The 12,524-nt window shown below is 38.6% G+C and overlaps 1 protein-coding gene across 1 annotated transcript; it reads left to right on the plus strand.

Moving 5' to 3' along the window:
• The first annotated feature begins 2,294 nt into the window (after positions 1–2,294).
• SKP1 (S-phase kinase-associated protein 1) lies at positions 2,295–9,229 on the plus strand. The gene is made up of 5 exons (XM_009574089.1): positions 2,295–2,404; positions 4,929–5,002; positions 6,219–6,362; positions 7,052–7,192; positions 7,968–9,229. Exons 1-5 carry the CDS (start codon positions 2,308–2,310, stop codon positions 8,001–8,003), a joined length of 492 nt encoding a protein of 163 aa, XP_009572384.1. The 5' UTR covers positions 2,295–2,307; the 3' UTR covers positions 8,004–9,229.
• Positions 9,230–12,524: the final 3,295 nt, after the last annotated feature.

A 12,524-nucleotide genomic window follows, 5' to 3' on the forward strand; every position in this document is an offset into this window, starting at 1 on the left:
CCAGTGACACGGAGAAGAGGAGGGGGGAGGAGCGGGCATCCACCCGGAGTAGCTCTGGGAGGCATGGAGTTGCCTGGTAGCGCTGGTTTAGATGGCTGAGCTCTGCGTTTCAGGCTTATACATGCAAATTAGCGTTGTAATTCAGGTTTGTCTTTTGACGAGCTCCCAACCTGTTTTGCTGTTGTCGAATAGAGCTTTTAGGACTAGTCTGCTTAGTCACCCAACTGCGTTGCTATCCAAGGCCTGTCTATTTCTAGAGCTGTGTTGCAGTTTGCTAAAAGACTTTTTTTTCCTTCCAGGAGACTCTGCTCTGTGGTATAAAAATAATGAAATTTGGATGAAATCCTGATCTGTTACCCGTAATAAGGCAGTAGATTAACTTCATTCTGCCTGATTCAGACTCTTAATAACCTAAAGGTCTTGATAAAAATGGGTTTGGGTGATAGAAGGGTCTCAGTGCACATATTCTTGCAGGGGCTGGACTCGTTAAGGCAGCATCCCTGTCCTGCTGGCTCCGTTGTGCAGCATTATGTAATCCTAGACACAAGCTCGGGAAGGCTGGCATCTGAAGCTGGGTTTGCTCTTGAGTGCTCTCAGACAATCACTGCAAGAACAGATGCATTAAATCTGAAATGTATGCCTAGATCACTTTTTATTTCAGAGCATCGTTGAAACTACCAACTCAGAACTATGTTTTAATCAGAATTTTATCTTTGTGTATACGTATATATATATATGTTTGTATCTTTGGAACAATCATGACCATGTTCCTCCAGAACTTATCTTAACTAGAAGTAGCACTGTCATATAGGGTTACATGACTGTGTAAACATTAACTAGCTACTTGCTCTGCCAAATGGAAATTAAAGCAATGAGGACTTCAAGCTGGTGTGAGCTGCTTAATAACGTGCTTTGGCTGGCCTCCATTGGACTGGGTTTCTTGCAGTACTGTCAGGCTCAGCCATACTGATGAGCTACAGGAGGCATTCAAAAAGGAATAATGCCAGTTTGCTGAAAGTGGTCCAGCTAATTCAATTTTGGTAGTTCAAGTACTACTGTAAGGAACTGGCACGCATAGCTTTTAGGTTTGGTGGGGGACGATCATTTGAAAATTAATTAAAATGAATTTGCAATTCTTTGTTTCTAGAGCTTCACTTTACAGTGCCTTGCAGGCTGTATTTACAAATACATGCTTTAGAGATCTTTAAGCAGGTAACTTTGAGGAAAAAAATTAAACTGTTGCAAGGGTCTGCTGCTAACAAATATTTTGAGTGGCAAAGGAACTTATTGTAGCACATCTTACTAGTTTGAGAACTGATTTATAAAATTTATGTGGCCAGGCAGTTATGTTTATCATGTCCTTCAAGTCAGTTGATTCAAGTGCAGTGATACCCAAACAGACTTCATGTGTAGTTTCAGGCAGAAGTTGTAACCTACTAGCTGCTGTATCAAGTGCTTTACTTCTGGGTTTGAGTTGTTAAATATCTAGAAAGATACAGTCTTGTAAAGTTTGATTATTTTCCTGCTAGTGACATCTTTGAAGTCTGTTGCTTCCATTGTAGGTCTTATCAAAGTTTGTTTGAAAAACTTTGTTAAAATGCATAGTCATCTTAGTCTTTCCTAATGCTAACAAAGTGCTTGTCTAACTTCCTACTTTGTAAGAGTAGTATTGAGTGCTGAAAGCTTTCCTTGTAGTGGTATATTGCTTTTAATCTCTTCAGAAAACCAAACACTTTTTTGAAGGAAAGCCTTTGATCCTGTGTAACCTGGTCTGTTTGACTCTGGAGCAAGGGAGGCTGGACTAGACTCTTGCCTAGAGGGGTTCCTTCCAACCTCGATTTTGTGATTCTGTTCCAGAGGCTATAATTTGAAAACTGCTTTTGAGATCTGACTTCATCTGAGTAGTCAAAGTGAGTAGCAATTGTTTGGATTTGAAGACAAGTAGTGTTTTGGAAGTGTTGTTGAAGATTGATTTAAGAGAAAGATAGCTCTAGTGTTGCACTGTAAAAAATGTAAGCACTGTTGACTAAAATTTTGTGTATTTTATGCTTGCAAATTAAGAAAAAAGTTCTCTTAAATTGGTGTTAGGCTTCTTTCTATCAGCCCTTGTTTCTTAAGCATGAGGATTAATGAATTTAGGCCTGTTGATTCAAGCAGTGAATAATCTGAGCATGCTTTAAGTGGCACTGGGCTGTCTGCTGTTGGTAAGAACCAATATAAATAGTAAAGGTAATGTACATCTTTGAGTCAGCTGAACTTGTAACATTTGCTGAATATTGTGTGGAAATAACTGTCCTTCTCTTGTAGATGCCTTCAATTAAACTACAGAGTTCAGATGGAGAAATATTTGAAGTTGATGTTGAAATTGCAAAACAGTCTGTAACTATAAAGACTATGCTGGAAGGTAAGAGTATGAAGGCTGAGGATCGCTAGCTCATGCAGAGATAGCAGTGTGTTCAAGTAAGCCTCTTGAACAGGAATTGTGACCAAAGGAGACAAACCAGAAATGTGCTGGAACAGGATTTCCAGGCCTATGAAGCAGCTTGCTGTCTTATGTCAGAACAGTTGGAACAATTGCTGTTGTAGCTTAAACTGTTTTGGGTGGATGTGCTCTTGCAAAAAGCCTGAAGTTCAGTTCTCTTGTTAAAAGCACTTACAGGGAGGCTAGTAAAATATAAGCACCCCACTGCCTTGCCTACAGCCTACTTCAGTTTTGTAAAAGTTAAGCAAACGGAACATCTAATAATATTAAAAACTAACTTTATTTAATTGTACAAACCGGGCTTACGATGTAAATATCTTTTAAATGGGGTGGGAGATCATAAACCAGTACAATGAAGAAAGAGCTAAAGTGAAACCTATATTGTGAGCTTATGTATGCAGTTAAATTATTTGGGATAAATACTTAGTTCTGATCTCCTGCTGACATAAATTTGAAACAAAAGAACTCATGGCGGGGGAAGGGAGATCTGCCAGATGGCTGGGATACAGCGCAAACTGTGTCTAATCCCTCTAGTGCAAATCCTCATTGTTTACTGGTGGTTTTTCCAGTTTTTGGGTGTATTCATGAATTAACTTAGAAAAAAAAATCTTTCTATAGTTGTAGTTAAAATAATGTTCTTGACTATAAATCTTTGTCTGGTTGTGACACCTTATATTTAAGAACAATAAAAATAAGGTTCAAATACTCCAACCGTTGAACACTTTAATTCTGTTAATAAGATGCTGTTGAACATGACTAGCAATGTGAGCAGGAAATGTAGCAATCAGTTGGAATACATTAGGGAGCACAATTCTCAGTTTTTCTCATGTGTCACAGCCGGTGTTTAGTGACACTTAGGTGTTGATGAAAGGAAAGTTACACGTGGTAAGTGTTGTAAGCTAGGTACCATAAACTAGCCTCTTGCTAATCTTGGTGAGAACTAGTCTGCTAGTACAGATGAAATCCATTTGCAGTACAGCTAGTTAAGCATCAGTTAATAAACAGTGTTTTGTGTATCAGGTGTTGCAGCTGAAAGGGGAAGAGCTGAAAGGTGGGGTTGTGTCAAGCATCATGAGACCACCAATGAAGTACCAATTTTCTGATAATAGATGAAATTGCTGGTTTGGAGGTGGTGGGGACAAGTTGAGCCAAGTTGACTAAACTTGAGATACTGCTTGAATTATTTCCCCATACCAACAATTTTGGAGTGGTCGCTTCTTACACTAGTATCTGCCAGCATGTTCAAAGTATGCATCTGAAGTTTCCATTAATTGGTGACATATGCAGTACCTTTTAATGTCAGTATTTTAGTTTCTGAATCTATGAAGTTACTTAGTCCAAACAAAAAGTAGTACTAATTAATATCCCACTAATAATAACAGTAGTTGACTTGCCTAAATACAGAAGTACATGGTATTTTAATTGTGCACAAATTTGATCAGTGATGATGGTGTGACAGTCATCTGTTCTTAAAAATTAAGTTCCTTGGTGATGCAGAATTGGCTCATCTGTGCATATAATGAGTGAAGGTCTGTGTAGCTACTCAATTACATAACTAATTACAGGATGTTAATCTTTGACAGCTAGGGTGTCATCCAACTGTTAGCATTTGTGTAATAAAAAAAAGCATATTCTCTAATCAAAGATAGCTAATGTGGTATTTGCTCTGTGTATCAAGTCGAAATTTTAATTATGTTTTTCTCTCAATTTTTCTCTCAATTCCTTAATCATATCAAGGGGACAAAGTGACAAACTTTATCCAAATCTACCTTGAGCATGCTGACAAGCTTTTAAAACAAGGCTTGTCAGAAGCATGCTTTATAAATGCTTTTTTGATTGAAGGATTTGTGCTGCTGTCTTAGCATGCAAACTTCTTCAGCTGGTAAAAATCAGTACCAGTGCTTCAGAGGCCAGAACTGGCATCTCTATGGCTGCAGTATTTGCTGCTCCTGTAGAGGACAAAACTTCGTCTCTACTTACCCCAGTAGATCTGAATTCTTATTTAATAATAAATTGAATGGGAGATCTCAGTTGGAACACTTGGGTTTAACTTGTGGATTGAACTGTTGAAAGTGATAAAAATACATAAATATTTGTCTTATTCTTCAACATATCCTATTCTCAGAGCACTGAACTGGCAAGTTTTGCTCTAACAAGTAACTGACTGCTTAACCAATGGTTTGTTGATGCTCTCATTTGATGAGGTAGCCTTATTAGCTACTTAGCCTGAACTTGGTATAACCTGGTATGTATAATGCAGCCATGGCTCCACAAAGCCTCATCGAAGCTTTCTAAAAGCTTCTGACTTCACCAGTTAGAGATCCTTTGCTACCAATCCATTCAGCCTCAGTGTTGTTAAAATAGTGGAGAAGTGGTGAAGCGGCCCAGTTCAGAGAAGAGTAAATGGTTTTGCCTGCCAATTGCTTAGTCATCTTTCCATTTTTAGATTTGGGAATGGATGATGAAGGTGACGATGACCCAGTCCCTCTTCCAAATGTTAATGCAGCTATCTTGAAAAAGGTAAGATGCTGAAAGTGGTAGTGTTGTATGGCAGTAATGAAATGTGAAATTAACGTTGGAGTTGGGTGTTACGAACTATTGTATTAAAAATACTTTCCATGTGCTAGCTACAAGCTTAACTAATTTAAGGTGCATGAACACAGGCATCTAGGGTACCTGAGAACTGGGGTGAGGCGGGCAGGTAGCTAATGGCAGAAGACCTATGGGGTGACTTTCTGGAACAGCAGCTGGAGGCCAGACAGGCTTCCTAAGGTGTTGAAGTGGTGCTGGACATCTGTGCACACTAGTATTTCACGGAATTAAAGCACTGATTTTAATTGGATTCTGTGAACTGAGGTGGCTGTTCATGAGATCCAAATGTTAGGAGAAAGGATTAAGGGACAGGCAGTGGTGAGAGTAACTGGCAGTAGCCATGCCTGGGTGGCAGTTACAGTGCTTAAGAGACACTGTGCGCACTCAGTGGTATTAAATTCAGTAATAGACCATGATTATTGTTGGGTCAAGTGAGAAAAGTGAAAAGGTATGTTGCTGTCTTCTAAGATACTTTTTGCTCTGAAGTAGAAAGTGTTGTGCCAAAATAAGCACTGGACTGTTTTGGGGTAAATACAGGTTAGGAATTATTTCCTAGTGAACATACACATAAATAACTTCAAATTTGTGAAGTCTCTCAGGTTGGCAAAATGGAACAGGATTTTACTTGCAGTAGATCCTTACTCCTTTAATTGTCTGGGTGGTGAGATGGTGTTTTTTAAAAAAAACAAAGCAAGCCTGGGAACATGCAAACTTTTTCCAGGTGAACTTTGTACTGTGGTGAACATGTCCTGCTGGTAGCTTCCCCTATGTAGTATTCTGCTTAATAAGAATTATGTTTGCAAACAGATTAAACACTGCAAAATGAGGTTTAGGTTTCCTTTGTACAGTCTTATTAAACCCTGTGCTAACACACATAACTTTGTAACACCAGCAGCTGGCTTTTAAGATTGTAAGTAATTAACTAGCTACTGTCTCAGATGGGATTCTTGAAGGCTGTTGTACTTCAGGATTCGGGATCAATTGTTCTAAGATGAAAATATTGGGTAATGGAGCATGTTCATACAGGATTCTAATATTAATCCAGAGAAAAAGGTACAGTTCTTCTACAATGAAATTAAGTTATAGTTGGGGCCTAATGGGAGAATCATTTGGATAAAACTTTTAATATCAAAACCATAATTAGGTGATTCAGTGGTGCACCCATCACAAGGATGATCCACCTCCTCCTGAGGATGATGAGAACAAAGAAAAAAGAACAGATGACATCCCTGTGTGGGATCAAGAGTTTCTGAAAGTAGACCAAGGAACACTTTTTGAACTTATCCTGGTAAGTATGTTCAAGAAGTGTAAAGGCTATGCCTGTGAAGCGCGCTCTGTTTGTGCACTTGACAAAGTCTTCATGCTTCTTGAGTAACTTCTTCGTGGGGGGGATGCGGGGAGGGCAAGTAGTCCTGGCAAACTATTGGCTAAATTGTTGAGGATGTTAGAATGCTTGTTAATCTGATGCTGGGCATTAGATTAAACTTGCTCATTTATCAATTAATACAATTTTCTGAGTATGAGGCCCTACAGCTGTCTTTACTCTTGTGACTCTTGAGTCTTAGTTGAGGGCTTACTACCAGAAAGGGAGTTCTGGAGATCTGCATCCAAATTAAAATCTAGCTTTGACGTTTAAAATTTGTACCTTATGTGGTACTGTGAGCCAACATTACTTGTCTTAGCTAGTTACCAGTGCTTCAACACTGAAGATCTCGGATGTTTGCAGGCTTCTGAAAGCCCTTTGTAAAAGGAGGAGCAGGGGGGTGTCTCTCATGATACAAATGACTTTTCCTTCTGTTTGGCAAGCAAGTTTTGGGTACTGTTACTTCAAGGTTCTAGCTAGAAGCTTCTCAAAGTGGAGATGATCTGTTTGCAGTTACAGTACTCTACAATTTCAGTGTAAGCATAACTTTGGTAGTACATCTACAGAGGCAGAATATTGATATGGAGGCTTTAAATTTGGAAACTCTTCTACAGGCTGCGAATTACTTGGACATCAAAGGTTTGCTTGATGTCACATGCAAGACAGTTGCAAACATGATCAAGGGGAAAACTCCAGAAGAAATTCGCAAGACATTCAATATTAAGAATGATTTCACTGAGGAGGAAGAAGCACAGGTACTTGATCTGGGTTTAATTATAATTTAGCTGTGTTTTTGTGTGAATTATTGTGTGGTGCTTCATAATTTAATGTGTGATGCAACTGATTTGTTAACAGTAAATGTAAACTAATGCATCAGCTCCTCATAATTGGGTTGCTACTAGTGCAAGACCTTTCAGTGCTTACAGAGCTTGCAGCCTATTACTTGAAGAGGTCAAAACAAAGCATATGGACTTCCTGGCTCAACTGTGTGTCTAGTAGGAAAGCATGTAGGATTGCTTGTGGCAGCCTTAGTTTGCTATTTTGGAGCTGTAGTAAGAATGCTGAAGATGCATGTGGCTAGAAAGGTAAGATGCTTGGATTCCCTGTCTTTAATGAACTCATTGGTTTTAGAACTTGAACAACAAACCAGCTGCAAAATGGCAGAGTTGGGGAAAGATTAGAACAAGATGCCATGTTTAAATACAAAGGCAGTGAATTGTATACTTAGGTTTGTCTTCAGTGCTATGTCACGAAACGAGCAATTTAGTCTTAAGCTAGTCCATTTGCTTTACTTGGTGGAAAAAATTCAGTTTTGATCAAATCTAGGCATGAGAAATAAATTTCTTGGTTTATACTGGTAAATGGGTCAGTTTGGAAGACTGACTTTCTAATTACAAGCCCTGCATGAAACATTAAAGCTGCTTCCAAGTTTATGCCTTCCTGCAATGAGTAATCCTGAATGCATACGGGAATTTACAGCTAACTTCTAGAAGTTCACTGCAACATATTAATAGTAAAATGTTCTTTTAGGTACGTAAAGAGAACCAGTGGTGTGAAGAGAAGTGAAGTATTGTGCCTGACACTCGAACACTGTAAGGATTGTTCCAAATACTAGTTGCACTGCTCTGTTCATAATTGTTAATATTAGACAAATGCAGCAGCAAATTAAGTTGTGTTAGCAGGATATTGTTCCCTTTGCATGTGTAGTGGTTTTTTTTGAGTACAAACGTAAATCTTCTGAGTTTTTACTAGTGTAATTGGATGTCTTTTTACTTTACTCTGCAATGAATAAAACTGAACTAAGTGTGGATTCTGTATGGAAAGTAGCACTTAAGGCTGTCATTTTCATTACACTTCTAAACTGTTCAAGTCCAGTTACAGTCCATTGTAAATAAAACCTATGACTTCTTCCTCAAGAAGAACAAAACAGTTGTATTTACAGGGTATTGATAGCTTCAGAAAGAAAAACAAACTAGAATGTGTCTTGGGGAACTAGTTAAAGTAAAAAAAGTTACTGGATTTCTTCCAAAAACATTGTGGGGAAAATTAGTGTTAGTTAAAGCTATATAACTTTCAAGATGGTTCTTGTCCTGCATTTAAAAAAAAAAAAAGAAAAATATTTGACCACTTGCCTGTCCTGTTAGTCTTGCCTTATCGACTAGTGAACAATGTGATCTAGAACTAAGCAAGCTCCTGACAGTTAAATTTGAATACTTCAACCATGTCTTGAAGACCTGCCTCTAGCTGGTAGCAAATGAAAAGTGTGTTGCTTTATGCACAGGATGGGTGTTTTTTATACGTTACTATTAAAAGTGGAATCCAGGTTTGACCAAAAATGACTGACATTACCAAAGTTAATATTATTGACCTGTGCATGCCATTAGAGGCTCATTTTTAGGCAATTTTAACAACCCTTGTGATGTAGCTCTTTAAAACATGGTTTCATGTGTCCACAGGAAATCTTATGCCTCTGTATGTGATACTTCAGCTTGTAGAGACTTAATTATTGCATACAAAGCTAATGCAATATCAAGCTTAACTTCTTTGGACAAAGCCACTTGCAACTAGTTAAACAGTAACTGGTTTTCTGATTTTTATTTTTTTTTACAGTTCCCTTATAGGGAGTAGGGGATGGTTGTGTGGTAGATCTTTGAGGTGTGCTCTTAGTTTGTATTGCATTCCATTCTCTGTATAAACCTTAGAGTAGAATGAACCTTAATAAACATACTTATCTCACTTTAAATATCAGTGTTTCACTTCTGAATTAATAAAGGGCTTTTAAACTTTTGTTTGCAAATGGTTCTAGTTATTTGAAACTAGGCAATCTTACTGTCACTTATTGAGGGTACGAATAGTAGCACTGAGGTAGTGGTTAATTAAAATAAAACAGATGGAAAGATTTGTTAAATGACTAGTGAAGCCACTAGTCGGACACAGTGGGCAACTTCTCACATTAAGCTGGAAGTTAAATAGCAAGCAATCCAGATAGATATATTTTTTGATGGCTTACCAGCTTTTAGGTAATCTTTGATGTAACCATTAATGAAAGCATTCATAACTTGCTCTAAGGCAGCATTCAAACCCATGCTTTGGATCCAGCTGCTGCTCACATCTGCTTCTTCATGAGGTTGCTGGGCCTGCCTTTGTGCTGGTGTGCATATTATATGGGCATATTATAGATACTATATTGTCAGTGGGCATAAAATACTGCAGTGCTAGACTTGGACATGATGAAGCCTTTCCAGCATCCTGTATTGCAAACAATAGACCTCGGTTTAAAAGTGCTACTAGAGAAAATCTTCTGATGACAATTCTTTCTGTGGCTATGTTTGTAGTTTAATATTCAGCTTACCCTGGATTCTTACAAGAAAGAAATCCATCTGTGTGTGAAGTTAGTGTTCCAGAATACACTAGTTCATCCCTGGAGTGCTGTGTTGCTAATATACTGTAACTGTGTTCAGTGGTAGAAGCCTGTATAAATACCTTTAGGTGCTCGTCATCAGACTAGCATCCATGTTTGGTAGCAGCCACTGCCTCACACGATGCCTCACTATGCCATAGGATGAGGAAGAGACAAAGACACATAGGTTGTCTTCCTCATTACCTTGCTTCTACTTTGTTTTTCATACCTGCATAAAACACCCCTCTGATCCTGTGGTAAGACTTGCTAATTATTAGAGCAGCTTGCCTAAAACATAACCCTTGGTGGTCAAATGCTGTAATGGGGCTTCTGCTGAAGCTCCACGGTTGTGCCAGTTGGCTGTTGATACTGATGCAAGTGTGGGGGTTCAGCATAGCAGCCTGCAGAAGAAAGGGCTAGTCTGGGTGCTCAAAAGCATTGTACAGCTTTGAGCTTTGACAGATTTCAGTATTCTTAGTAGTCCTGGTAGTTAGGATTCCATACAATGTATTTTCTCTAATTGAAATTCCCCTGTAGTACAGTTTCAGCTGTGTACTTTGAAATTCTTGAGAGGGGGAGGGACTGTCCAATTTCCCACTGTTAAACTTTATGTTGCTGTTTAACTTGTATGGTGCTGCCTTAACCTTTTTTTAAGTCATGGCATGATCAGGGATAGCTCTTCCTGGCTAAAGTGATTAAGTGTGGGGGTAGGGAAGGCAAGGTGTCAGTAGGGATTGTAGGAGGAGGTATTTTTTCTTAGTCTTGGTTTACTATTTACTTAGTCTTACCCATTGAAGACTATTGGAAATTATTCTGAAAACTATTCATATACATAAATGCTGAAGGAGGGAAAAAAACCCCAAAACCAAAAAAAAAAACCAGGAATCCTCTTGAATTCTAAGAAATAGTTATTTGACAGTTTGATAGTATTATAACTTCCAGTGGCCTATTTTGAATAGCCAGTCTGGCAATTACTTTATTTATAAAGCTATAAACATATTTTGAACATAAAAGCCAAAAAATACAAACTCAATGAAGTAAAAAAATTACAACAAATGATGGATAGTCATTGGACAAATGAAAGTACAGCTGCAAAACATTTATCCCTGCTACATACATACAGTGGTTTTACTTGGTTTAATGAAGTGGTACTTCCATGACTTCTACATTCAAACTGATTCCAGGAATTCAAATATGTATTTCAGGAAGAGTTGAAATTGCTGTAAAAGAACTAAAAAAAAATTCTTGTTGCGATAAAAACTTAAGGGCAAAGTTTTCCTTCTATTAAAAAAGAGTATTAACACAAAATAATAACACTTCATATAGCATTTCTAAAGACACTTTTTTGGTATTAATGAAAGTAACCTTGTTTTGGCATGGGTTATCAGCCATAGGGCATGTAACAAAAGTTGGTCGTGCTCGCTGTTTTGTCTCAGAAATGGGCAGCTTAAAATTCTCTTATCTTGTGTGTTTTGGGGGGGCGAGGAGGGAAGGTTAAATTTTCTCAGTTACAGCAGTATAAACTGATGGTGTTACAGTATACCAAGCAGATATTCTGAGTTTATACTGCGGTAGCTGAAAGCACCGGGTAAGGTCTGGCTATAGACCTGTACGTATGGAGCAGAGCGCAGGGTCAGAACGACGCTATGTCAGAAAATGGGTGTAACTGCTCCAGCTCTGTGGCTGTGGAAATGCTTCCGTGCCAGGAATGCACAAGGAAAGGCTCCCGGAGAGGGGGACAGTAGGTTTCACTAAGGAGATTTTGCAGGAGTCGGATGGAATAACGATGAGAGGAGGCTGTGATACAGACGGGGCTTTCGCCAGCCCGTGTGCCCTGAACCAAGGCAGGCACCCACATCACCGTGGAGGGGCCAAAGTAGCCTTGAAATAAACGGGTGAAAGTCCCGGTGAATTCTGAAATGAGTGACGGCTGGTCTGTGTACGCTAGTACTGTTTGGTCCTTGGTCAGGATATGCAGTTTAATACTGTTCAGGACTTTCCCCTAAATTTCCTCTGGTGTTATTTAGACGCATCTGCTTTTTCTTTTATACCTGCCTTTGCTTTGCTGCTAAGTTACATGTTTCATCCAACCACAAAATACCGATCGGGTATTAAGTTATGCCAGCTTTACACCCAGTGTTGAGTTAGCTAGGCCACTGCAGCCGATTTGTCACCTGTGGCGTTTACAGTAGCTGACACTCTACAGCACCTTACATCAGAGGGTCTCAGAGTGACAAATGGTGAGCTGAGACATAGTTGATTTTTGAAGCAATTTTTTTTGTTTTTTTTTTTTAATCAAGTGATAAAAAGAGACTATGTCAGATCTGGGAAGAGTCTGCTGAGTTCCTCTGTTCAGCACTGGAGCATGCTGTTGTCTAAGCTTGCTAAAATAATTTAAAAATGAGCAGATTGCATATTGATCTAGTGCTATATAATTAACCCTCTGAGTGCAGTAAGTACAGGATTAAGTGTACAGTTGGCAGTCGGTTCAGGTAATGCTACTTCTCTAAGGGTTAAAATGATTCTTTCAAACTTTAAAATGACTCTTTTCAAACTTTTCAGGTTTGTGCACGTAGCTTTCATTCAGTGCTTCTGAAGTTACATATACACAGGAGAGGAATAAAGCAATAGGTTTAGATCTACACTAAAACTGGAATTAAAAAATCTACACTACTATAAGCAAAAGT

The sequence above is a fragment of the Fulmarus glacialis genome, unplaced genomic scaffold, assembly GCF_000690835.1.
Source record: "Fulmarus glacialis isolate BGI_N327 unplaced genomic scaffold, ASM69083v1 scaffold47503, whole genome shotgun sequence".
Taxonomy (NCBI): domain Eukaryota; kingdom Metazoa; phylum Chordata; class Aves; order Procellariiformes; family Procellariidae; genus Fulmarus; species Fulmarus glacialis.

What these genes read in the sequence shown, in the direction of transcription:
- SKP1 (XM_009574089.1), top strand. Translation starts at nt 2,308, where the DNA reads ATGCCTTCAATTAAACTACAGAGTTCAGATGGAGAAATATTTGAAGTT. An exon ending in TATAAAGACTATGCTGGAAG is followed by an intron (nt 2,405 to 4,928) that starts GTAAGAGTATGA and finishes TTCCATTTTTAG; the next exon opens with ATTTGGGAATGGATGATGAA. An exon ending in ATGCAGCTATCTTGAAAAAG is followed by an intron (nt 5,003 to 6,218) that starts GTAAGATGCTGA and finishes AACCATAATTAG; the next exon opens with GTGATTCAGTGGTGCACCCA.